Source organism: Nymphaea colorata, chromosome 12 (assembly GCF_008831285.2).
Source record: "Nymphaea colorata isolate Beijing-Zhang1983 chromosome 12, ASM883128v2, whole genome shotgun sequence".
NCBI classification, from domain to species: domain Eukaryota; kingdom Viridiplantae; phylum Streptophyta; class Magnoliopsida; order Nymphaeales; family Nymphaeaceae; genus Nymphaea; species Nymphaea colorata.
Window position 1 is genome coordinate 15,723,135 of NC_045149.1, and position 26,124 is coordinate 15,749,258.

At 40.1% G+C, this 26,124-nt stretch overlaps 3 protein-coding genes and 1 pseudogene across 3 annotated transcripts; 3 read left to right on the top strand and 1 right to left on the bottom strand.

The window, feature by feature from the left end:
- The first annotated feature begins 619 nt into the window (after positions 1-619).
- Positions 620-5,646, top strand: LOC116265851 (malate dehydrogenase). Its single transcript, XM_031646805.2, has 7 exons — positions 620-792; positions 3,708-3,866; positions 3,970-4,145; positions 4,307-4,584; positions 4,742-4,877; positions 5,072-5,183; positions 5,292-5,646. The coding sequence occupies exons 1-7, from the start codon at positions 750-752 to the stop codon at positions 5,390-5,392; spliced, it is 1,005 nt and encodes a 334-aa protein (XP_031502665.1). The 5' UTR covers positions 620-749; the 3' UTR covers positions 5,393-5,646.
- Positions 5,647-9,240: 3,594 nt separating this feature from the next.
- LOC116265601 (3-phosphoshikimate 1-carboxyvinyltransferase 2-like) lies at positions 9,241-14,674 on the top strand. The gene is made up of 8 exons (XM_031646325.2): positions 9,241-9,910; positions 10,171-10,415; positions 10,531-10,684; positions 12,696-12,910; positions 13,016-13,133; positions 13,228-13,435; positions 13,540-13,601; positions 13,913-14,674. Exons 1-8 carry the CDS (start codon positions 9,602-9,604, stop codon positions 14,129-14,131), a joined length of 1,530 nt encoding a protein of 509 aa, XP_031502185.1. The 5' UTR covers positions 9,241-9,601; the 3' UTR covers positions 14,132-14,674.
- Positions 14,675-15,512: 838 nt separating this feature from the next.
- Positions 15,513-17,677, bottom strand: LOC116265602 (U-box domain-containing protein 4-like; annotated as a pseudogene).
- A 4,299-nt stretch (positions 17,678-21,976) lies between these two features.
- On the top strand, positions 21,977-25,865 carry LOC116265276 (uncharacterized). The gene is made up of 2 exons (XM_031645830.2): positions 21,977-22,081; positions 25,447-25,865. The coding sequence occupies exons 1-2, from the start codon at positions 21,977-21,979 to the stop codon at positions 25,759-25,761; spliced, it is 420 nt and encodes a 139-aa protein (XP_031501690.2). The 3' UTR covers positions 25,762-25,865.
- The last annotated feature ends 259 nt before the right edge of the window (positions 25,866-26,124 follow it).

Here is a 26,124-nt window from a genome sequence, read left to right on the forward strand (position 1 = left end):
TCAGGACGTTGAGGAAAGGAATGAGAGAAAAAAGAAATGGACATTTCAACTATATTTATTATAATAAAAATCAGAGTTCGATGACTTCTGTAAAAATCAGAGTCGCTGAGATTGCTCGAACCCGAATTATGCATATGTATTTTATTTATTTCAATACGTCATCGAAATGAAATTTTAACGTATATAAACATTTAATGGAAAGCACAGCCACAATTAACACGATAATGGTTGCAGATTGTGTTTTCACCATGTGCAATTCGATGAAAAAATCGTGCATATTCATCGAATGTGAGAAACACTCTCCAGGAGAATCCAATTTGCGATGAAAATCGTCTAAAGGGAAAAGAGACTTGCAAGCATGAACGTCGTCCCGAAGACAACATGTTAACTTAAATATTAGAAAACAAAAACAGTGTAAACGAGAAATTTACCCTTAGCTGAGGCGCTTTAAGGAAGTTTCAAAGAAGTGAGCGTGGGTGGTAAGGTCGTAATTTTCGGATCATGAAGGGACTTTTTTGGCTGCCATTTTATTGAGGCGGGGGGCCGTCCGTTTTTTTTTTTTGGCCTCCTTTCTTGGAAAAAAAAGGGAAAAGTAAACGGACGAAAAAGCTGAGAAAAGAAGAAGTTCCCCACTCCTCCTCCTATAAGAGGCGGAGACGAAGTCGTCGGCCCCCAGGCCCCAAGAAAACCCTTCACACCATTTCTCAATATTCTCTCGAAGCTTCGGCCCTCTCTTCCGCCCGACGGCAATGGCGAAAGATCCTGTTCGCGTCCTTGTTACTGGCGCAGCCGGTGAGATCTCAGCTCGTGCTTTTTTACTTTTCCTTCTTTCTTCCTCATCTCGCTCAGATTCAGATCTCCTCTTCCGAGCAATCTTTTCGTTTTTCGGGATGCACGACTCGAAAAGTCTGGTGTAGCCCATCTGCACTTATCGGAAGTGGTCGATCGGTGATGCAACGATGTAGATCTGTCAGAAAACTTGAAATAGTTGAGGAAGAGGGGGCGTGTGATTTCCTTTTTTTTATTTTTGCGTGGTTTCTGAACTTCTAATGTTAACTATCACTTTGGAGGGAGGATGGTCGTTAAATGAACTAATTTGGGATGATTCTGAGCCAGATCTTGTGATTTAGTTGGGTTATTCTGGAAGATGAGGGGTTGGATTTTTCTTTTTCCCCTTACGGACGCTTGATCTGCTTGATGCTTAAGAGCAGGATAGAAATATGTTTTCCTCCATTTCATCTTTCTTATGGACTTTTTGGGCTGCGTGAAAGTGCTGGTAGTGAGTGCGGTTAATCGTTCCAATTTTATCGGATGTCTCCTAAGAGAGAAGAGACGTGCGGTTAATCTAGTTGTTTTGGTTATATGAAACTTGGAACCAATAGCCAAATTGCTTTTTATACTTGACCGTCCAATGATATTGGAGGCTGATGCATAATGGGAGAAGTGCATTTCCCCTTTTGCCTTGTTGTCGGGTTTTTTACTTTTCACCTGCCCTTCCGCAATAAAGTGAGCTTGTCTTTGTCCGGCCACGCTCTGTTGATCTCAAAAAGGTGGGCGCGTCTGGTTGGTTTTAGTTCTTCGCCAGTACAAATGATCTTGAATTTTGTGAAACTGGCATTTCTATTCTATAAACACTCATACGTGTCGCTAATGGAACGCATGTACTCTCATGCCTACAGCGCGGGCATATGCACCCACACACATCTACACAGTACTACCTCGTGGCCTTATTTGCTCACACGTTGTTGGCTTTTCAGCCACTGAACTTGTGCCAGAAATTTCTGGCTTCGTTTATATATATATATATATATATATATATATATATATAATATTTTAGCCTCATATAAGGCCCTTGAGTAAAAGTACTGTAATAGTATTTATGTTTGATCACGTGTTTCTTATTGTTTACTGCCTAACTACATGATTGGTGTGGACTTGTATGCAGAAAGGAAAGGTTAAAATCTTCATTGCTCAGTTTTAAAACAATTTGGGACATTTATTTTGTCATTTTCTGAAAGCACATATTAGCTTGAAAGAGCATGTTCTAATGTGTTTTCTAGTTTAACAATTCAAAACCATCACAAAAAAGCATTCAATGATGATTTTTGCAATGTCTATTTAAGGGCGTGATCCACCTCAATTCGTCTGCGTAGCAAAACGAATGAATATTTTTCGCAAAAAGGTATTCAATATTTTTTTGTTTTCATTATATAGTTACACAACTGAAGAAACAAAGAAAAGCCAAAGCAGTTAACGCAGTTTTATGGCTAAAAGGCCTATTAGTGCTTTGAGATTACACATGCCTTGGGGCATGGCTGCATGTACCTGACCAATTGATTCCTTTCTGAATGCATTTTAGCTCTGATTGACTAGATGGAGCGTTCCCTTGCAATTTCTAAGTGTTGAAATCAGAAAATATATACTTATAATTTCACGCTATCAGTCATTCATGCGTGTAGGGGAAGCAATTTCATGCGATTGCGGTTAGGATCCTATAGAGAAACAGCGTTTCAGGCCTTTTGACTTTTCTTGAAATGCGTAGATGTGCTTGTAATTTGCATTCTGTGGTTACCAACTAAACATGGTTTATATTGAATTGGTTTAACAAAAGATCGCGAATCTTTTATCATTAAGGTTTGTTGTGTAACAAGGCATTTTCTTTAAACAATCAGTCTATTTGCATCTTTTGTGCTGAATGCATAATGTAAAACACATCTAGAGACTCAAATTATGCAAAAGAGACATGCATATATTAGTTTTCTTATGGTTATAGTACGTGTTTTGGTACGAGTTGCTGACATAAAGGGCGTTCTGTTTCGTTCTGCTGTTGTGTCTGTTTTTTGATTGAGGGGAATCTTACGGTTGTCACTTTTATTTTTCTAAGTATCGACTACATGCACAAAAAGTTTTGAATTGAGATTTCTTTTGATTGTCATTTTTGGGCAATGTTTGGAAGTATGAAAAAGTAGGAAATTTCAGTGTGAAATGTGTAAAAGGACCTCATATGCCCATGTGTGTGAGACCATGTTTCACAATTTCCTTTCGCAATTTGATATCATTTAACCAAATTCTGACTTAAATATGTGGAGGCATGCTTGCTAAAATTTTCCGTATTAAGCAGCACGTACTTTTTGTATGACTATGAGATGAATTTCTTCAGTTGAAATCTTAGTATCATTCACTGTAGCCTAACAGTTTACTTTTATGGTAATGATCCTTCATTCAACTGCACGTTATGTTGAATCCTGCTATCATTATGCCTGTTGTGGTATGAAAGGTCGGTTGGACTATTTCTGCCTTAGAACTTGGCAGTTTTATAACCCTCTCCTGTAGAGGTGTTTTTCTAAATGATGTTCAAGTGTGTTTCTGTAATTCTCCGCATGTCATAAATCTTTGACGACTATGTAACATTCTTGATTGAATACACAAAGATTAATGTATGCCAAAAAGTCAATTTTGGCATAGGAAATCTCTCTCTACGGTGCAAGAAAATTATGGCACATTATGCAGCATAATACTGGTTATGGCAAAATATTTTTGTGTCCTCGTTTAATGATTTAAGTTCCTTTGCCCCCTTTTGTCCACCAAAGTTATATGGCGCCCTCTCATTCGTCTCATATGTGTTAATTTCTTTGAAAAGTTTTGGGTAATGATAAGATTGCGTTTCTTTGCCAGTTGGTTCTAACATGGACATTCTTGTTTTTCAGGTCAAATTGGTTATGCTCTTGTTCCTATGATTGCTAGGGGTGTGATGCTTGGGCTGGACCAACCGGTCATTCTGCATATGCTTGATATTCCACCTGCTGCAGAGGCCCTGAATGGGGTCAAGATGGAGCTTGTTGATGCAGCATTTCCTCTTCTCAAAGGTTCCTTCCGTTGCTATCTTAGTGTGTGTTCCTTTTTTGTTGTTTTCGCAATTTTTTATTGGATAAAGCTACATTTAAATCTAGAACTTGTTTGGACAAACAGGAGTTGTTGCTACCACAGACGTCGTTGAGGCTTGCACTGGTGTGAATGTAGCAGTGATGGTTGGTGGATTTCCAAGAAAAGAGGGAATGGAGAGGAAGGATGTGATGTCCAAAAACGTTTCTATTTACAAGGCGCAGGCCTCTGCTTTAGAGCAGTATGCTGCTCCAAACTGCAAGGTTCCTTTCAGCATAACCTTTCAATTTTCTGCTTGTCTTGTTTTTCTCTTCGTCGAAAGTGCTTGGTCACATTTGGGAATGATAACCCCGACAGCAGGCCGTCTAGTTGGGTGTATACTGATATTTTGTCACCATTTTATTATATTTTGTTTCCACGACAGGTACTGGTTGTGGCCAATCCAGCGAACACCAATGCATTGATTCTGAAGGAATTTGCTCCTTCCATCCCTGAGAAGAACATAACATGCTTGACAAGGTTGGATCATAACCGAGCGCTCGGTCAGATTTCTGAACGACTGAACGTGCAAGTCTCTAATGTGAAGAATGCCATCATCTGGGGCAATCACTCATCTACTCAGTATCCTGACGTCAATCATGCAAGTGTTGTTACTCCGCAAGGGGAGAAGCCTGTTCGTCAACTTGTAGGTGACGATGATTGGTGAGAACTAACCTTGTTAATTTTCCCGTCTCATTCTGATTTTAAGCTTACGCCAATGTTTTCATGTTTTTGGACCACTCGTCTGTAAGATTGTCAATTCCCGGTTTTGGGTGCGCGTATATTCAATTCAATGCACATTTTCTGTAAATATTTGTAGGTTGAAAGGAGAATTTATCACTACTGTGCAACAACGTGGTGCTGCCATTATCAAAGCTCGGAAGCTCTCCAGTGCATTATCTGCTGCAAGTTCTGCTTGCGACCACATTCGTGATTGGGTGCTTGGAACACCTCAGGTTTTATTTCTATCATTTTGAAACATTAGCAGATGGCTCTTTTATTCTGCTTTGTCCTGTATTTTTTCTTTTCCCCCACTTTTATTTGTATCTTCATGGAGGTGGATGATTTACGAAACCCCCTTCTCGCTAGGCACTAGGCAGTCCTGAGCGTTACTGTATGCTTGAATGTCTCATCCATTTCTGATGCGCAGGGCACTTGGGTTTCCATGGGAGTGTACTCTGATGGTTCCTACGGCGTCCCAGCTGGACTCATGTATTCGTTCCCTGTCACTTGCCAGAACGGTGAATGGAGCATTGTCCAGGGTGAGTTTTGTTTTTCTGCGTTCATAGATCAATTTTTCCACAGCGTCAGCTTTTTCCGCTTTCAGACGATAAAATTCTTACTCTTGTTTATCATGCCGCTTGCTTTAGGCCTCCCTATCGACGAATTTTCTAGGAAGAAACTGGATGCAACAGCAGAGGAGCTAACCGAGGAGAAAGCTTTGGCTTATTCTTGCCTCTCGAACGCTTAACCGTGCTCTAGGCGGTGTGGGAGGCGTCCGCTTCACTTTTTTTCGTTCAGAAACCGTTTATGGAGATTTAGAATAACGTATCTTTTTTCATTTGGGTAAAAAAGAAAAGTTGATGACGAGCAAGCGCTCGCTTCTCTGTTGTGTTAATTTTGACCGGACGTCCTTTCAATTTTGATGTACCCATATTTTTTCCGATTTAAGGCCCCATGGGCGGTATCCGAGTAAAGGACATTTCCGCCGTGATTGGGCTGTAAGTGCTTTCTTGGTAGGCATTAATATCGATGAGGAGGGTGCGCATCCGAAGATGAAGGGTTTGACAAAATTCCCAGCGTTTAGAATTAGGATTTGTTTGTGGTCTGGACCTGGTTTGAGGATTTAGTCAATTTTTAGCAGTTCAAATGTGATTTTGGTTGATCTTATGCGTCTTGAGTTTGATTAGTTTGCAACCTTAAAAACCATTGTTTAAACAGCTCAAGCACAATGCTCCTCCGAAGGCCAGAGCAGATGAAACATGAAAAGAACAGAACCGGTTTTCTCGGTTTCTCCTTTGCAGTCCTTTTTCAGAGTTTTGCCCGATCGCTTGTGGGTGGTGGGCGTTTCCTCTCAAACTCTCTCCCTGTAGGCTGTAGCCCAGGAAAAAAATTTTAAAATTTTTCTGCCAATTTTTTTTTTGGTATGTTGAGGCTGGAATGGAAAAGATTTTCCTGAAAAAATGTTTCCACCGCGAGGGGTGAAAAAATGTTTCTGAAATTACCGTCTTCCTATTCTCATCTTCGTCGTTCGCCGCTGCGCATCAGAATTGGGGTTGGGGTTCAGCAGGACGCAGTTGGTCGGCATCTGTCTGTCGTTTCCCTTCGTTTTGGGCCGCCAGGAGGAGGAATCAGCGGGCAAAGACGACGGATTGTTTGATGATCTCAAGTGGGTCTTGCTGAAGAGTCAGCTCGCGAAATCGCGTTGCTTGGATTCGTGCTACGTTAATTGCAGGAAGGTTGGGATCTTTTACGATCTTGGGTGCGAGAAGGGGCCGATTGGGGAAGCGTTGGGCGATGGCTTGATTATTTTGCTTGATTCTTCTAAGGAGAATGTGAAAAAGATAATGAAAGATAAGGTCAGTTTCTTTTCTAGCTTGGGAATGAAGAGCGAAGATGTTGGCCCACTGATCGTTCTTGGATATCGCCACGTTTTGGGCAGGAACACAATGGGGAATTTGCCGGAGATTATGAAAGCTGTAGGCCTCCATAGTTGGTTCAGCAGTAAAATTCTGAATGGTGGTCATCGATTATTGACTGGCTTCGATGCCAATTCCGACAAGGAAGAATCAAAAAGCAATCCGAGATCTGAACGAACAGCAGACTTGCTAGTGATTCCCTGGCTACCTGCTCTTCGATCTGGAAAAGAGAGTGAAGCCTTGGCATAGAATTATGGCTTGGCTTAGGGAGAGAGACTTGCTGGTTATAATGGTTTTAATTGGGGAAAGCTATTTCTCTAACAAACAATTGTTCATGTACTCATGTAGCTTTGGCGTCAGTCCTGAGTCCACCCTTTTATTGTAAACCTTGTATTTTATCACTAATTTATAATAATGGTGTTCATGGCCATTAAAGGTGTTGGGTTCTTCTATTCTTCATGGAATGTAGCATATCAACTCCAAGTTTTGATTACAAGGTTGAGTGCATGAGAAGGAGCCACTTCTGATTTATATCCAATCCATTTATACACAGAGGCTACAAACAGAAACAGAAACCATTTATGCACATCTGCAGATGGAACTAGTGCTTAATAAACACCTGGACTAACTATATCATCATTGGAAATGGGACACACAAAAAGCTTGATCGACAAAAAATGAACTGAACTAATATTGATGCTCTATGATTCACATTACTATGAATTCATCAATCTTTACACATGTTAATACGTACAATGGCCAGTTGCTCTATATATTTGCTTGGGATTATCAGCATAACCAACTGAAACTATAAGAGGCTCTAATAAATACACTGGATTCCAACTGCAAAAAATCTTTTAGAACTCCTTTTCACACTCTGCATCTATTCACCGGAGGCTCAGGTTTACAAAACTCTGACAATGTTCACTAGCAACTGCCAAAGCAATGGAACCAACAGAAAGAAAAATGTGACCACTGCACAAGGGATCACATTGTCAGTAAGTCTGCCTGCTTCAAGTTTGCCCTCACTTTCAGGGCACAATTGTTCAATAACTATGCCAACCATGTTATGGTAATCATCTTTAGTTTAGAAGTATTTTTACCATCATTGAGCTTTGCTTCACTTGTACTTGGTATACAATATATGAGTTTCTGTTGTAGTGAGCTTTTGATTTCTCTGAGATTAGAAAGGGAAATGTTGTGAGGTGAGCAGTGGCCCAATTTCAGACAGGTGATGTTGTTGTAATGCATAAAATCTGAGGCAAAATTCTTTGTTATTGTTGTTCTTTTCCTTTTTGGAGTCGAGATGAACCGTGTGAACTATAGTTCATGTATGGCAGCGTGGAGGCTGAAGGTCCAGGATGAATTTTGTCAAATTTGAATATGGAAATTAGGATGGCATGTTTTTCACACCCTTTGAGGGACAATGACTTTTTAATATTGTCGTTGTACGTTATTAAGCGATACCTGGCAGACAAGAGTTTAGAATCGGTGTTATCTAAATCTAGAAATAAGTTTCTTTATTATCAAACTAAAAAATAATTTTGTAAAAACATATTTTTCAATCTATCACGTACACATAAAAATGAGAATAAAAAAGATTTATCTCATTTCTTTATTCAGAAAATTTGTTTTCAAAAATATTTTTCTAATTGGAAGCTTCCAATCCAATTCTTCAAAACAAAACCATGGCTGTGTCGTTTTACCAGCGGTTGCCAACCCTGTAAGCTTTTGTAACCGGTGGCTGCAACCCATCGTTTCTGCCAAGTTTCTCGCCTCAAAGGCTGACGTGGTTCACGTGTCTCTGTGTACATGTCGTCGTTAGACGACTCTGTGGAAGTTTTACTCCACGGCCGAATCTATGGACGGGAACCAGAGTAAATGTGCTTGTAGAGGATGGAAGGGGGATATCCAACTGGGCGTGCAAAATTTATGCTCGTCGCGTCAGGTTTCAATTCAATTAGACTCAGACTACCCTCCGTCAAACTCAGATTCGAGTATGGTCGACCCCATTGTCGGATTTTGAAAAGAGCCTGAGTTTGGCCTGAAACTTACTTGATGAATCAAACCTAGCTCACATACAAAAATGGACTCTACACAGCCTGTCGGGTCTGGCACAAGAAAGGCCATGATTCCAGAGGATGATAGAAGGCGAATGGACTGGCTTGACCTCGTTTATGTGGTACATCAAGTTCACGCTGGCTCGAGGCGGTGGTGGAGCCAAAACTTCCTTCCTGAGGGGCACTATTAATACATCAAAACTTTTGAGCAGCAGTCGATATGTAAATAATGAAATGGCTGAAAGATGAAATAACAAGTTTATTGCCCACACCAGCTTTCATGTATGTGTGCCACTGGATCAAGGTAGGTCGAAATCTGAAGAATCGCCAGCGCCATAAAGTCTGGCGAATTTGGCTTCCATTATAAATCCCTCTGTTTGAGAAGTCCAAAGGTCCTACACGACTTCAGAGTGCAGATCAGCCCATTCCAAAAGTCTAGAACTCAACGAGGAGTTTTGGAGCGTTGGTGTCTGACACAGAATCGGCCACACACAGCTCCCAACATTCGTTGGACCTCTTTCATTACCTAGAAACGTAAACTAGCATCAAGGTACGGGCGGCATAGCCACAAAATCTGAAGTCTTTATACATCGTTAGATAGTGAAACAATTGGGGAAACAAGCAGGTCAATGACAAAGGTGGAAAGAAGAGGATTCCATATAATGGCCACTGATGGCCTCACCAATGACCAGGATACAAAAGTGGGTAGGTAGCGGTATTGTGACTTCTGCGACGACGGCGAACCCAACATCCCGACCAAATCCCATTACCTACCCGGAGGGCTGGCGGCCATCAAGAACCGAAGACCAAACACCCACCGAAATGAGGGGTCTTTCGTAATTTTGTGTTCTCCACCTACCTTCTCGCCCATCTGCGTATATCAGTCTCGATCCTTCTCCTCTCTCATACACAAGAAAGAAGGAAGTCAGCCACCCACCCACCCCTGCCTTCGGTTGCCGCAGTCTGAGAGGAGGACGTGCTATGGCTTCGTTGCATTCTGCATCGGCCCCAAAGAACGCGGTGCAGTCCCGCCATGGAGCGATGGAGAGCGTCTACCTCGGGTCGAGGTATTCCGGTGCACCAGTGACGGTTCTTCAGTTGGAGGGATGCGGAAGGAAAAGGCCCTCCTTCAAAAGAGGTTTGGTTTTCCAGATCAAGGCCGTTGCTGCCACGGAGAAGAAGGAGGATGAGCTGGTTCTGCAGCCCATCAAGGAAATCAGCGGGATCGTTAAGCTTCCTGGTTCTAAATCTTTGTCCAATCGCACCCTTCTCCTGGCTGCCCTTTCAGAGGTGCTGTTTGTTTCCTACTTCCTCTTATTGGAATTCTTTATCTTTTCATTTTGATAATTAGTTTTGGAATCTTAAAGTGCAACCGGCGTCCTTCTCTCTCCCCTCTCTATCCTTAGCTAACCTCTTGAGATTGTTGGATTCATGATTGAAGCTAATAGGCCAATTATTGAGGGTGCCAAGAACATTTTTTTTTAAAAGATATATATATATATATATATTATGCAAGGCCGTCAATTTGTTTTTGGGAATGTTTTCTCCAGGGAACAACTTCTGTGGACAACTTACTGAGCAGTGATGATATTCATTATATGCTTGGCGCTTTGAGAACGCTTGGTCTTCGTGTAGATGAAGATAGAGATATGCAAAGGGCAATAGTAGAAGGTTGTAGTGGTCAGTTCCCAGTGGCAAAGAATTCGGCAAAAGAGGTTGAACTTTTCCTGGGAAATGCGGGGACTGCGATGCGCCCGCTGACTGCTGCAGTTGTTGCTGCTGGTGGAAATACAAGGTCCGTTCATCTGCAGTTTTTTATGTCAATTCAAAAGAAGAAATATTTTAGGCTGTATTTTTTATGGCAGTCGTTGTTCTGATCTTCTAAATGTTCCTCCCCTGTAAATTGTTAGATATATACTTGATGGGGTTCCGAGAATGAGGGAGAGGCCTATAGGAGACTTGGTTAGTGGCCTACAGCAGCTCGGTGCAGATATTGGCTGTACACTAGGTACCAACTGCCCGCCAGTTTATGTAAATGGAAAGGGAGGACTTCCTGGAGGAAAGGTGAGGTCCTTTGTTGTTGCGTTATGTATATTTCTGCTTTTGTTCTAACCGATTTGCAAAATTTGCTTCTCAGTTCAAATACGTAGATGATAATGATCTGTATTTAGACAATTTCAATTTTAAGTCCTTGTTTCTCTTTTTTGGTAAGCACTCATTGTACCAATTTCTGACTGTTAGGATGGTGGACTTTCCTGCATACAGATCTAAATTTAATGATTCTACCATTCATAATTTGTGGTGAAAATTGGGTTACCGTTGCTTGTCCCCCATTGTGAAACTTCCTCTAAAGTTTGAATTAATTAATATTTCAACATATTAGTGAGAAGGAGACGCTACTTTAATTATCTTTAAATATTTGATATGACCCTCCGAATAAGTGTTCCATGTTCTGGTCTCCTCTTGGGACCTTGTATGCAGAAGTTGTCAAGTCTAATGAGCATTTGTGGAGAGCTTTTCCTTTACTATTACAAGCAATCCCACTGAACTTATTACCATCAGGCAGTCATCCTTTATTCTGATTGGCTGACTTTGCCAACCCCTTTTGGTCGGTTGAGCCCTCCTTTGTCAGTAAGATGGTAATCAACAGACACAAATCTGTAAAGCCTATTAGTGATGCCACCCATTCTTCCTGTTCATTGGTTTCTTCATATGACATGTACATATAATGATAGATATGTATTTTTTTGAGAAAGATGCTAGCCTTTTTTTTTTAATCTTCACTATAGTGTTAATGTTTTCTGGTGCAACAACAAACTGGTCAATAGGACTATTGGAGTCCTCATCATCAGTATCAAAATTTTCTATCATGGATTTGTATTTAGAATGGAAGGAAGAAAGGAAGAAAGTCTAAGAGAAAACGAGCCTTAGAAGTTTATTAATTTTTTTTGCCTACTGTACCACACAATACATTATAGTACTTAACTATTGCAGAAATTGATAAAGAAAAGACATGACGAAAAACACCCATGAAACTAGTTTTAGAGGTCTAAAATAGGTGTAATGCCTGTATTGTACAATATGACACCATGTCATATGATAAAGTATGACACAGTCTGTTTGGCACAATATTAGAATTGATGGGAAAAGAGGGTTCTGAACCCACCTTTTCTGATTTTGGGCTTTAAACACCTCTGACCTCTGCACACTCTTTAGGAGTTGGGTGCAAGGATGCTCACGTGTTTGAGAAAAAAAAACACCATTTGGAGGCTAATTTAGTGCGTGGGCCGTGGGAGGCCAATTTTGTGTTTAAAGTAAAGATTTTTTACTGCTAAAAATGTAAAAACTTCGAATTTACCTTATATTATCTTTGAGAAAGTATTGGTTGGATGACCATAATATATATAATATATGTGTGTGTGTGTGTATTTATTTATTAATGGTTATCTGCACTAAAAGATATGATGATCATGCACAAAAGTATTCCTACTTAGACATGTTTAAGTGGATGACATATTTTTTGTTTTTGTAATTAATATATGTGGGGTGAACCCCTTACATTTAAGTTGCTCTGATTGACCTAGAAGATGGTGGTCATATGTTGTGCCATTATGCATTTAGATGAAAAGACACCTGATTTTTGTAAATGATTCATAGAGTTCACATAGAGAAGGACAAGGATTGCAGGTGATGGCAAAAGTTCACCTCTACCAAATATTGTTTTTGAGTCTGCAAATCAAGATAGATTCGCTAGAAAATCTAATCCCTAATTTGATAATGAAGATGTTGAACCAGCATTATCAACCACATCAACTGTATGTCCACCACATCAGCAAGAAATTAGTAGAGCAAGAGATGCTGCTAGGCTAGGAGAACTTAGCGGAGTAGAAGTGTCGCGAATTCATTAAAGTCTTTATTATAGGTGACATGGTACTTTCATTAGCCTAAGCACTACACACGTATCCACTCACACACAAACACAATATTTGATGCATTTACCAAATCTTTTTATATAGCATATATTGTTACTATTGTATATATCTATTAGTTACTCTTTTTGTGCTTCCCTTTTTAGGTGAAACTCTCTGGATCAATAAGCAGTCAATATCTCACAGCGTTACTCATGGGAGCACCTTTAGCTCTTGGGGACGTGGAAATTGAGATGGCTGACAAACTTGTATCTGTTCCATATGTGGAAATGACACTTAAATTGATGGAGCGCTTTGGAGTGGTAGTCGAGCATGCTGGTGGCTGGGATAGATTCTTGGTTAGGGGTCGTCAAATGTACAAGTAAGTTCAGACTTATGGCAGAGGTAGAGATTTCTTGGTTAGAAAGAAACAATGGATAGCCAGATAAGTCGCTTATATGCTCATTGCCTGGGCGATACTTAACAGGTCACCTGGAAGTGCTTATGTTGAAGGAGACGCATCTAGCGCAAGTTACTTCCTGGCTGGTGCTGCAATAACTGGAGGCACTGTAACTGTAGAAGGCTGTGGTACAAGTAGCCTGCAGGTACAGTAGCCGTCTGCTTTTTTTTGTGAGGCTTAAGGACTCTTCTGTTTGTTCCTTTGTAAGGACGGTGCTAATTTCTGTTTTGTACATGAAGGGTGATGTGAAGTTTGCTGAAGTTCTCGAGAAAATGGGAGCAAAAGTTACTTGGGCTGAGAACAGTGTCACTGTCACTGGTCCACGAAAGGATGGTTCGAGGAGGCGTCTGAGTGGTATTGATGTCAATATGAACAAGATGCCTGACGTTGCAATGACCCTAGCTGTTGTTGCACTTTTTGCAGATGGTCCAACAGCGATAAGAGATGGTACTTACTGCACTGTGAATGTTCTATAAAGCATACCCTTTCTCGTTGCTATAGGAATTAACACTATATTCAAGCAACCTGAAGCATTCATTTATTGTTTGCAGTGGCAAACTGGAGAGTGAAGGAAACTGAAAGGATGGTAGCAATATGCACAGAGCTGACAAAGGTTGGTTTTCTTTTCCTTGAATGAGTTTTCCTATATAACAGACTAGAGTATACTTACAACTTCAAATGGTTCTTGAGTTTTATCAAGTTTCTATGATCACTAATTACAATCTAAATTACAGTAGTCCCAAATTTTAAAGTTTAGTGGAGCACTGGAAATTGTAGACTATGATTGTATTTCTAACTTGATAATTCTTAGCAAACAGATGATGTTATTCAGTTACCACCTAGAATTCGTGACCAACGGTCATTTTTTGGTTGTTCATTCTTCCATTTCTGACCAAATGAAATGCATTTTCTGGTTGTTTGCAGTTGGGTGCAACAGTTGAAGAAGGGCCAGATTACTGCGTAATCACTCCTCCAGAGAGGCTGAATGTGACAGCAATTGACACATATGATGACCACAGGATGGCAATGGCATTTTCTCTTGCTGCATGTTCAGATGTGCCTGTCACTATTAAGGATCCTGGTTGCACGCGCAAGACTTTTCCGAACTACTTCCAAGTTCTACAAAGTGTCACAAAGCACTAGGGAAGTTTATCCTGTCTCGTGCCAGATCTCTTCAGCAATTTTAGAACAATATGACTTAATCTGGGGTCTGTATTTTTCTGTCTGTTGAAGAGCCCCACATTCCGGGATTAGAGAATCTTAAAAGAGGCAAGAGATTGAGGATTCATAAGCGTCCGTTCCTTGGTCTAAGGATGCAAAAGGCAGCAGTGGCAGTCAAAGTCATTTGGGTGAACGAGGACTCTCTTTTCATTTTCTTTTTTTCCTCTTTATGTTAGTCGAAGTGCAGCCATCCTGCCCACATCTGTTATGTGATTCTCTTATTATTAGTTGAGTTGGGCAATGTCTATTTGGATCATTACCTTTTCTGATTTTGGGCTTTAAATGCCTCTCACATTTGTACACTCTTTAGGAGTTGGGTGCAAGGATGCTCACGTGTTTGAGGAAAAAAACACCATTTGGAGGCTAATTTAGTGCATGGGAGACCAATTTAGTGTTTAAAGTAAAGATTTTTCACTGCTAAAAATGTAAAAACTTCGAATTTACTTTATATTATCTTTGAGAAAATATTGGTTGGATGACCATAATATATATAATATATGTGTGTGTATTTATTTATTAATGGTTATATCATGCACTAAAAGATATGATGATCATGCACAAAAGTACCACTAGTTAGACATGTTTAAGTGGAGGACATATTTTTTGTTTTTGTAATTAATATCTGTGGGGTGAACCCCTTACATTTAAGTTGCTCTGATTGACCTATAAGATGGTGGTCATATGTTGTGCATGCAACTGCTTTACCAGCTTAGCTTCTTTGAGTTTTAGTTGTAGAATACATACAGAGCAGAGAAATGCATTTAGCATATTTCAGTTAATTGACTCAGTTAAGTAGAAAATGAAAATGATCAACTGACTCAATAAACTCAACATGGTTCACTTACAAATTTGGTAACTCATACGAAAGCTTGACAAGCCGTGAAGATGCACTAACACTGTCAGAAACCCGACTGTTACAAGAAACAAGCATTTTAAAACTAGATTTGTTACTAAAACGAGTTATCTAACATGTTCCTTGTGTCGTGCAAATGGGCCGGTAGATGGTCAACTGAGAGGGGGACCTACTTTGTCTAAGTGAGCTCATTTTTTATATTTTTCAATGGCCAAGCCTGGGTTAATCAGCCTTCTACCAGACTATGCAAAAAGATGAACCCTGGGTGTCAAATTCTTGACCTCCTCCAACTTGTAAGTCTTAAGCGGACTCCCTAGCCAGGTGTACAGTGCTCTTGTTGGCATGCAGCTGGAACATGCCTTCCAAATTCATTGGTCTTGATACTGGAGTTCTGAAATGGAACGATCAATTTTTTGACTTGGTCGTCTCAATCTGCTTGGTGTTTCAAGGCTACTCTATGGAACATGAAATCATGGAATAACACATTACCTTCTCTTTTGCTCTTGGTGTGCCTGACTGAGATAATGCAATTTGTGGGGGCACAGCTCCTTCCTGCTACACAGGCTGGAGTAACTCTGGCTATTAATGCAGAGCTGCAACAAGGCGGCGGCTGCATTCTCTTTACCCCTTTGAGATCCAAACTCAACAACCTCCACTAATGCTGGAATCCCACCCTCCTCACAAATAGTTGATCGGCCTTCTGGGGTCGTCGATAGATTCGCCAGAACGGCAAACAGCTTTATCAATCATTCCTGCTTCTGGATCCATCATTAACTCCACATGGAACTTGACAGCACCTGCCTGGATTATGTGTGCTTTGTTCTCATGAAAGATGGATATATTAAAGAGTGCTGTGGCTGCATCACCAAGAAGTTCAACCAAGGGACGTATAGCATCAGATCTCCCAATCTTGTTCTTGTATGCCTCCATAACTAAGAGGCTAAACAAAGTTGCAGTGGAGTTTTCCTTGCCTTCAGAATTTTCGGCCTTCAAGATATGAATGAGAGGTTCAACCACACCTGCTTCAGCAATTCTACATTTGTTTTCATCATTTATCAATAAGTTCAGAAGTGCTGTCACTGCATTTTCCTGTGTCTTTTATCTTGAGAATATAATAGATAAACTAATGAAGCTATAGCTCCACATTCTGCAATCATTACCCGGTTTTCCATATTATGCTTTGCCAAAAGCTGAAGCTCTTCTGCTGCTGCCGTTTGTGATCCAATTGATTGACTATTAAGTCCTTCAGTCAATTTCAAGCTGAGGCATCCTCACGTCTATAAGATGGAAGTGAAGATGCATGCTTTCGAGGAGCAGTACTATCACCAGCCTGTGCCCGGTTTCCTGCACTATGCAGTCGTCCAGGCAACCAAGTGTGGAAAACATGACAGAAAGATGTAATTTCTCCAGAGGCCTCATTGCTATCGTACTTGCCTGAAAACCTGGTTGCGTCATTTGAATCTTCTGTACCCACTGCATGATTATACTGAATGCTAGAAATGGCACTTGACAGTGAATCAGTCCGGCTATGGTCACTACATTGGTCACATGATGAGAGGTTGCTGGGTTTACTTTCTGATAACACCACACTTGGAATTTCACATCGCATGCCATGACTCCCTTTCCTTCTTTCTGTAAAGGAGTTTCCATTTTGAAACGATACAGTGCCATCTTGCTGAATTGGCATGTTCCTAACTCCTTGAAAAATTGAACTGTGATCACTCAAGACTTCATTGCTGCCAAAGTACTGATTGGCTGTATACAGGGCCTCATCAGACCTAACACTCCTATTGCGTGGAAGGGCTTTACTATCTGGAGAATCCAAGACTGTTGAAGGAACATAAGGGTATGAATGCTGGTGATCTACTGACATGAAGGAAGGGGGGAAAAGAACATTGTTCATCTCAAACCAATTCAGAATAAGTCCCTTAACTGTGTCTTTAGGAATGAGATCACGGTGAGCAAGTGATTGGCATGTCTTCGGGCAAGTTCTTAAGCCATAGTCAAGCTACTTCTGAATGAAAGCCCTTTCAAATGTTTGTCCGGATGCCACAATAACTGGATTAATCGTCAACTCCATTGATGATGGGGAGCAAAAATATGCAGGAACTCCCCTGCCATCAGTAAGTCTGGATTTATTCAAACTGATGCAATCACGAATGTGGCTGACAACGACAATAATCTGATCAAGGTAGTGTATGTCTGTTCTTTCTTTCGATAATTCAGCCTTCTCCTTTTTCTGCTCCAAAGCAACACTTTCCCTGAAGAACTCCTGGTTAGATGCCAAACCAAGCAGTTCCACAATTTTCATCAAATTATCTGATCGGTGTCTGAGATTGTCTCTCTGATCTCTCAGAGTTTCTTCGATGAATTCTGATGCTTGTCCCTGTTCCATACATTGAAGCTTGTCCCGGTTCCATACATTGAAGTTCCTCTATCAGTGCTGACACAATTCAGATGCCATTTGTATGCAACCAGTCCTAAAGCTGTAAAAACCAGAAAAAATCAAAATTGATATGCACAAGAAGAGCATATGAAAAAAACAAACATTAGTGGTAATTCTATAATGCCTCAATTTTAGGAGAGATCAGCGATCTGTTCACTATACAACAAATTCCCAGACAACTTTTTTGGACCTTCATCATCAGTGGCTCACGTCTTAAGACCTGGGCAAAAAACTTCTAGTCGTGAGTTACTTCATGATTTTGGGGACAGGAGCTAGCTTATGATGTAGAGAGGTTTCACAAACAAAAGATACAGTGAGACGTGAAGCTTTTTACATCTTTCTCTAATGAACTCATATAACTAGGTACATATGTTTCTGAAATGCACCGTCAGACGTTGCGTAATGGAAGCAAAAACTGCATGCATGCAGATGCTGGAAAGGGAAAAATAACCACCCAACACCAGATACTATACAAAGTTCATGATCTGCCACCTCATGCTAAGAAAATGGAGCAGTTAAGAAGATGACGGTCAATTTTAGTTTATAATTTATATGTGCCATGATGCAATCCTTTCACATGATCATATGTTTATTCTCCTTTCTTAGTGGCCATTTGGATATCATCTTCATCTTCATTACTGCATTCAAGTATAAAGTTCTATTATCCTCATGGGTGTGGTGTTCTGCTTGATTTGGACACAGTGTCAGGTAAAGTCAATGGATTCAAGTCTATTTTTGCCCAGATATGGACCCAGTCAACCTTGAACAAGTTCAGTTCTGCCCCCTTTTTTGGGTTAAATAAAAACCAATGGGACTCTTCCTCCTCTTCATTTTCATTTTGCAGGCCTGAGAATGCTCCTTTGAGTGCTTCTATAGCACTGCCATCTCTCTCTATCTGTGTGTGTGTGTGTGTGTGCTTATATCTGTGTATAATATTTCAGACTGAAATTTGCAAAGGATTTTCATTTTTTCCGAAGATGTTTTTATTTTTAAAAGTATTTCGATCTTATAATTTTTTTTCAAAAAATAATTTCATTCTGTCAGCCAAATGAATGTTTCGTTTAATGCAAATATTTATAATGTATTTTTTCCTGTTTCCTGAAGAAAACAGAGTTGCGAATTGTGGTTCTGTTTTTTCAAACTTTTTATTTTCTGCACTGCTCTGACTGAGTTGATTTTCTCATTTTCCGTAATGCAAATTATCCTATCGTTGAATGATGCATTTAAGATGCATTTAAGTTTTTTAATTGGTTTATCTTTTTGTCACAAGCAAGGAAAACTTAAAAAACAAAACAAAGAATGAAGATAAGAGGACTAACTAGCCCAAAAAAATATATGATACCTTCCAATATAATAAGCTGCAAACCTCCTCCCCGTCCCACCACTCTCCCTCTCTTTTGGAGCCCATCATATTACAAATGACGAGAGGATGGGTTATTCATGTTACATTTGATGACCAGACACTAACTGAAAGTTGGTTACTCATGTTATATTTGATGACCAGACACTAATTGAAAGCTAAGAGTGACAATTCTAACTATCTTTCTGTAATCTTTCTGAAGTGGGTCTAGTTTCATCATGGTCTGACAGGCAACTAAATGAATATATCTTGAAATACTGTTGGAGCTTCACCAGTCATATTTCCCATCAGACCTGTTCCAAAGAAGCAACATGATAGTAGTGGCAGGACAATATCAGAACAACCTTATGAATGAAGAAACAATGTAAATGCATGCAACTAATCATGCACATGCACCACCACGAGCAGATAGTTTCTGAAACAGCTCTTGCAAAAGTTCTTACGATGAATATAGCAGTGTAAGTGAAAATTAATATACATGTTTGTGCCACTTGAACAGTCATAGTAGACAGATCACCTGAATCTGATTAAATCCATAGTTTCTTAAAATTAGTAAAAAAAAAATGCAAGCTCATAACTACATCACCTTCTTTAGCTTGAAAGCTTTCCTTCTGAGCATAAGAAAGATTTGCCGACACCAACTGAATCTTTGAAGTTTAATTTTCAAAAGCATCGGGCTTATCAAATATCAAACCCTTCATCTTCAACATTAACAAGATTGACATTCAAGCTAGTTATCCACTTAATAGATTATATCTTGAATTTAATTTAAGCTAGCTATTTATGCCAAAATACTGCAGTTCTGCTTTCCAAAACCTTCGTTCCTGATATACGATTGATCTACATAATTTAACAAAATTTTCAAATTTTAATCAACTCTCTCAAACTCACCAAGAATCAGACCCTCCAACACCATCAAGACAACTCAAATGTTTGCCTATACTTTTCTGAAACCACTTCATGGCTAGTCACGCCAATTGACATAAAGAATCTGGTAAATATTATTGATCAACTTCTTCATGCATAGCTAATATAAGGTTAAGAAGGATAAAAGGAGAATGATTGAGGTAGCTTGATGCAAGGCCCATCTAATTGTTGACGAGTCCCAAAAATAAGACTAAATGTAAGTCTCGTTTTGTGAAAATGTACAAACCACCAATCCATCTTTCTCATTCATTGTTCAACACCCTCTACATAGCATAATTCCCCAAAATAGAACCCCCAAGAGGTATGTTGCAATTAAAGCATCATGTGATAACTATTCCACTCACAGAAGCAGATTATCCTGATAATTCTTACTTGTCCATTTATCTGTTTGGCAGGTTGCAGAGGATGTGATGGAACGGTGGGAGACTAGTGACAATCCTGTTGTCCACAAGATACAGGAGTAAATGTAGTTCTGGTTCTTTTCTTGTTGATGTTCACTTTATTGAATCTCTGGATATTTGGTCACAATGGATTATTTTATGGAGTTTTATATGGATTTAAATTCGTTGCTGTATGAATGAAGTCATATAGTTATAAAAGATTTCTCTGATTCTTAGTTATGTCCTCTCAAGAGGGGGAATTGGTACTTGTAGATATTGGTGTTGTCTGGTAATGCCATGATTGTATATCCTGTAGCTTGGCAGATTTTTCTTGCTTTAAAATTCAAAATTTGAAATTACGAAAGGTTCAGTTGCTTCCTCTCAAGGAGGATAAGACAAGTGATCACTCATTGTTGCATCAGTCAGAACTACCTTTCTGGCTGTAGATTCATTGGTAGGTGTGGGTGGCAGGCAAGATTGTTTTTCCAATAGGTTGTTTATTTTGTTGGTATTTATATAGGATAAAACTCCATATGCCCATTTTCTTTCTTATCTTGTTTGTCTACTCTACTGGTTACTTATATCTTTCGCTGGTTTCATATTTATTCTCTATATTCACACAATGCAACCTCCTGATATTGTTCAGCACAAGCTTCACACTTTTTGCAGTCTTAATCATCACCAGTGCTTGCTTTCTGCCGTGTGTTCATCTTGTTACCTTGTTCAAAAGCTGGTATTATCATAATTAAACAAGTTGTTGAAGCATTACCCCCAGAGTGTGTTTGCTATGGGAGTTCTTTTAGCTACGGTTTCATTATACAAAACTAGAGTTGCATGGTAGTGTATTACAGGGTTTTACTTTCTAATTCCCGTTAACTTGTTACTTCTGTGGCTTGTTACTGCAAATAATTTGAAACTGTGTTCTTTAGTTCCTCTTTTTGTTGTCTTACTCATATTTACTTTCTTCAATGGTATTTTTTAGGTTTCTACAAATGTGAAAGAGAAGATCTCAGCTGCTAAGGAAGAGGTATGGACATACTTTTATCACATATTATCGAAAGACTCTGTCATGATGATTTTCGTGTATCCACATTTGAGCTGGAAGCAAGTTTTCTTCTGTGGATTAAATGTGAGGTGATTTTTTTCTTTTCTTTCTGTCATAGGTCAAAGAAACATTTGGATTTGGAAAAGCAGATGCGAAAACAAGTACTCCAAGTGAATCCAGTGCTAGCATGAACAATAATGACAGTGGTGCATTTGGGGATGGGAAAGGCTCCTCTGAGGCCAGTAGTAGTCAAGGACCAACCAGTGCGTCAGATCCATTCTTTCATAGGTTCAAGTCAAATGTTTCATCTGCACCACCAAAAATTAGGCTGCTTTTGAAAAACGAAAGGATAATAAGGTTGTGGAATTGACCAAGAAGGGTTACGATATTGTAAAAGATGAGCTGAATGGTAACACAAGCAAAAGAAAATGGATGCAATATGCAGCTGCTTCGTCATCTAATGTGGAGAGGAGTGATGCGACTGACATTAATATGGTCACCGTCAACAAGACCTGACCTACATTTCGAAAGCCTGGGAATTAAAAGCCCGTAACGAAATGAGAATAATGCGCATTTCACTTAATTTTCATAATACCACAACGGCACAACCGTTACCAAGAAGAGGAATTTATGACGCCAATCCATCCTCGTCACTTATTGCTCATGCTCACCAGTGCCCACTCAACCTACGGAACAAAAGGGTCGTCCACATCTTCCAGCTCTCACTGTTCAGTATTGTTTCTGTAGAAAGCAAAGATGGGAGGTTCAAAGGGAGATGGTGGTGGTGGAGGAGGAGGAGGAGGCAAAGGTGGCGACTGGCGATGGTGGGTCGGGAGCGATGTGAGCTCCTGGTGGCAGCGGGTACACATCAAGGGAACAGTTTGAAAGTGATCCAAAAGGTTACTTCTCTGATCTGCATGCTGAGCAGAAGGGTAGCAAGTGAAGGAATGAACTCTGTTGTTGGAGAGGACGCCTACTTGCCTACTTGCTTTTTCCCATGATCAATCATCATATGCTTGTCTCACTCTTTAGTTACCTTATATGAAATAAATGAATTGCCCCGAACAAAAGAGAACAATCAAATATGCATCCCACTGAACAAGATATCATCACGGGTATAACCAAGTGCGCCAAAGGTCAGGAACGTCGGAAGGAAGGTGGACCAAATAGAAGATCGTGAGCGAATGTAGGAGGAGAAACCACAGTGAACAGGTAGAGAGAGAAGGAGAAGAGTTTAAGCCAAATGTCAGTGAAGTATACGTTTACTGACGTTCATGGAACTGAACTGGAAAGTTTTTTTTTTTTTTAATGGGAAGAGGGTGGTTAACGTACGCATAAAAGCGTAGAATATAATTTTTGTGCTTAGTAACGGTCTTCCATAAGTAAGTTGTTTGGGCTGAATTCTCCCTATCGCCCCTCCCGTTTTCCCCCTCTCGGTTTATTTCTGAAAGTTCCAAACGAGAACTTCAATGATTTCACGTGTTGACAGGATGTCGTCCTTTTTGGGGCATTCAAGAATAGAAACACTAACAAAAGTATTTCATAAATCTGTCAAAAGTATTTAATGTTGGTGTTGACCCGTTTGGTTTACCAAAAAAATACAGGGAGAATCGTTATGGCAAATAATGACATCAAAGTATGTGCAGACCAATGGATGCCCAAGCCTTAGATATCTTCAAGGCGCCCCTGCTTCAGAATGGCCATTGGCTGAGCTGCTTTAGAGAAGCACATGCGATGTCCAATTCGGGAGCTCCCAGATCTCTATGACAATCGGGAAAGGATATAAGAATTAAACACAAAAACTATGATGATATAAAGAAGAAAAAAGAGTTTCTGAACAGTGCATATTGCACAAGAAACGACTCTTATTTTTAAACAGTTGTTCCATGGTGATTAGACGAAGATAAAGATGGTTAGTTGGCGAACACAAACACAATGGCCTTCTGTTTTTTACGGAAGAGAAATGCACATGAAGATATTTCATTGAAGTAGTGAGACAATCCATCTACGGTTGTAGGGAGTTGAGCTTACAGTGCTCTCCCTTTAGGTCGATTCCTATCAATGGCCCTTCAGTATACTTGTGATCACAAAATTTGCTACAGAGTACTGGAATCCAATTCAAAGAAGGTGCTGCAGTTTCAGTTCCAGATAATAGATAATTCCACGAATGAGGAACTTTTAGACTGAACATAGAGCCTATTTTAACAAATCTGTAACCAAAACTGTACATCAAAAGGTTGACCAAGTGCAATAACAGTATAATATGGTAAAACATAATATGTACCAGCCAATTCCTCTTACACTACCGAAACATCCAGACCGATAATATAGTCCTTTCTTTCACTCAGATCTTAATGATTTCCGTAAACAACATGTAAACTTTGACACCAGCATTAGTTTTATGCCTTCTCATAAGGACCATTGCTAATAGTTGGGAAATGGCTGTTTGTATGCCTGTCAATTGGAACATGACATCAACTGCATGGTTAAGTCATATGACCATGTCAACGTTTCAAACTGAACTAAAATCCATGACAAACGAAGGCGAAAATCCACATTCAATATGACAAACTATCATAAAGCACATTCCAAAGGCACCTTATTTCATACAACTTCAGTTACAAAGTTAATTTTTTTTTTTTGTGCAGTGCAATTAGTTATAGCTCTTTAAGGAGAGATAAATTCTTCATATTTCTGAATTTGTTGAAAATTGAAAATTTCCAAGAATCAGCTGCATTTCCAATATGAACAGATATGAGCCTGGCCAAAGGCCCTTATGCAACAAGGTTATGTAAGGGATACCAACTTGCATATAAGTAGTTAGGCAACCCGTTAAGACCTTTGAGCTTAAAAGAGTAAAACAAATTGCAAAGGATTTTCTCTATGTGAATCTTTTGTCCGAAGGCTGCTGGTTTATCATTTTTCCAAACGATACAAAAGCTTTGAAGGTCACGTAATAGGATTAATTAACATTGTTCCTTTTAAAAGATCCAAACTCCAAAGAATGAATCCCGAGTCAACAGAGCAAGAGAAGTTGAAGTACTTCTGTCAGATTGGCAGTGTACAATCATGTACTGCTTATCTCAATAATGAATTAACTGCATTCCATTTATGCAGTTACACTTGATTTATTCAACTACAGTGAAGTAAACATGTAGATGGTAGTCGCTGCTTGGGCTCCAACAAGCCCTAAAGTTTCTAGCTGGCGAGAACTCTGTCAAAAAACTACTGCTTGAGGTTTGATTCTATGTGTCCAGAGGATGCTATGGGTTCTCCATTTCCGGACCTCGAAAAGGAAGAGCATGTTTTTTCTTCTCAATGTCACTCTCATTGCCGCTACAAAGAACCAAATATCTACTTGACCTTTGCAGCACCCAAATTGCTGGAGTAACTATGCCTGTAAACCTGAGCACATTTAATAAACCCGAACCAGAGGGAAAAAGCCGGAAATACAAGAAAGGAGGAGCTTATTGACCTCATCGTCCTTTCTTTTGGTGTAGATGAAAAGTTACCCCGGAAAGGCAAGACTCGCAAGGACGCTGAACGAACTGTACTAGATTCATGAGCTATCATGTATCCAATTTATCTCCTTTGGTCTTTTCAAGAGCCAACCTCGATCAGGAGACTCTTATCCTTTCAGCAACTCGAACTTGACCGAAGTGCCAAATCCAACACAGCATCGATGCATCCTGCCTGAAACGAACTTAACTTCTTCCCAAGAAATAGTAATGGCAGGCTTCAACTTCCAACAAATGCGCGCGTCATATTAATAACACGAACGCAAAATCACAAAGGTTGAAAATCGGAAATTGACCAACAGATTGTCACCTTTTTACATGGTTGCTATGCATGGTACCAAGGCTGCCTCTTGATGATTAATAGATGGAGCTCTCGCTGTGTGTAACTCGTCATGAAAGAACTGAGAATTTCTTTGTCATCTCTAGAAACTAATCAAAGAGAAATTAATATGGCCACAGTCAACAAGACCTGACGTACATTTCGAAAGCCTGGGAATTAGAAGGCCATAACGAAATGAGAATAATTCGCATTTCACTTAATTTTCAGAACACCACACCTGTTACCAAGAAGATGTATTTACGATGCCAATCCATCCTCGTCACTTGCTGCTCATGCTGACCAGTGCCCATTCCAACTATATAAAAACCCACGGAACAAAAGGGTCGTCTACATCTTCCAGCTCTCACTGTTCAGTATTATTTCTGTAGAAAGCAAAGATGGGAGGTTCTAAGGGGGGTGGTGGTGGAGGAGGAGGAGGCAAAGGTGGTGGCGGAGGTGGAGGCAAAGGTGGTGGCGGAGGTGGAGGCAAAGGTGGTGGCGGAGGTGGAGGCAAAGGTGGTGGCGGAGGTGGTGGAGGAGGCAACGGTGGCGGCGGAGGGGGAGGTGGGAGGAGTGGTGGCCCTGGTGGGTCGGGAGCGATGTGGGCTCCTGGTGGCAGTGGGTACATATCAAGGGAACAGTTTGAAAGTGATCCAAAAGGTTACTTCTCTGATCTGCATGCTGAGCAGAAGGGTAGCAAGTGAAGGATTGAACTGCGTGTTGGAGAGGACGCTTACTTTTTTTTCCCTAGATCAATCATCATATGCTTGTCTCTCTCTGTAGTTACCTTATTATGAAATAAATGAATTGCCCGGTGCCTTCGTCTGAAGGAAACTATGGTGAACTTGATGTGTCAGCTGGAACTCCGTGAGAGAGAGACAGAGGGAGAGTGACTACGATAACCTTTACTGACAGTTTAAGCGAAATGCCAGTGAATTACAACAGCACTGACGTTTGCCTTAAAATAACACATAAACACGTCACTGAATATCGAAATTTTCTCCCTATAACGGTCTTCCATAAGTAAGCTTTTTGGGCTGAATTCTCTTTAAGCTTTTTGGGCTGAA

Bases quoted from the DNA above. Each gene is read 5' to 3' on its own strand.
- LOC116265851 (XM_031646805.2), top strand. From the start codon at position 750: ATGGCGAAAGATCCTGTTCGCGTCCTTGTTACTGGCGCAGCCG. The intron at 3,867-3,969 runs GTTCCTTCCGTT...TTGGACAAACAG, and splicing joins AGCATTTCCTCTTCTCAAAG to GAGTTGTTGCTACCACAGAC. The intron at 4,585-4,741 runs GTGAGAACTAAC...AAATATTTGTAG, and splicing joins CTTGTAGGTGACGATGATTG to GTTGAAAGGAGAATTTATCA.
- LOC116265601 (XM_031646325.2), top strand. From the start codon at position 9,602: ATGGCTTCGTTGCATTCTGCATCGGCCCCAAAGAACGCGGTGCAGTCC. The intron at 13,134-13,227 runs GTACAGTAGCCG...TTGTACATGAAG, and splicing joins GTGGTACAAGTAGCCTGCAG to GGTGATGTGAAGTTTGCTGA. The intron at 13,602-13,912 runs GTTGGTTTTCTT...GGTTGTTTGCAG, and splicing joins TATGCACAGAGCTGACAAAG to TTGGGTGCAACAGTTGAAGA.
- LOC116265276 (XM_031645830.2), top strand. From the start codon at position 21,977: ATGGGAGGTTCAAAGGGAGATGGTGGTGGTGGAGGAGGAGGAGGAGGC. The intron at 22,082-25,446 runs GTACACATCAAG...TTATTTCTGTAG, and splicing joins TGAGCTCCTGGTGGCAGCGG to AAAGCAAAGATGGGAGGTTC.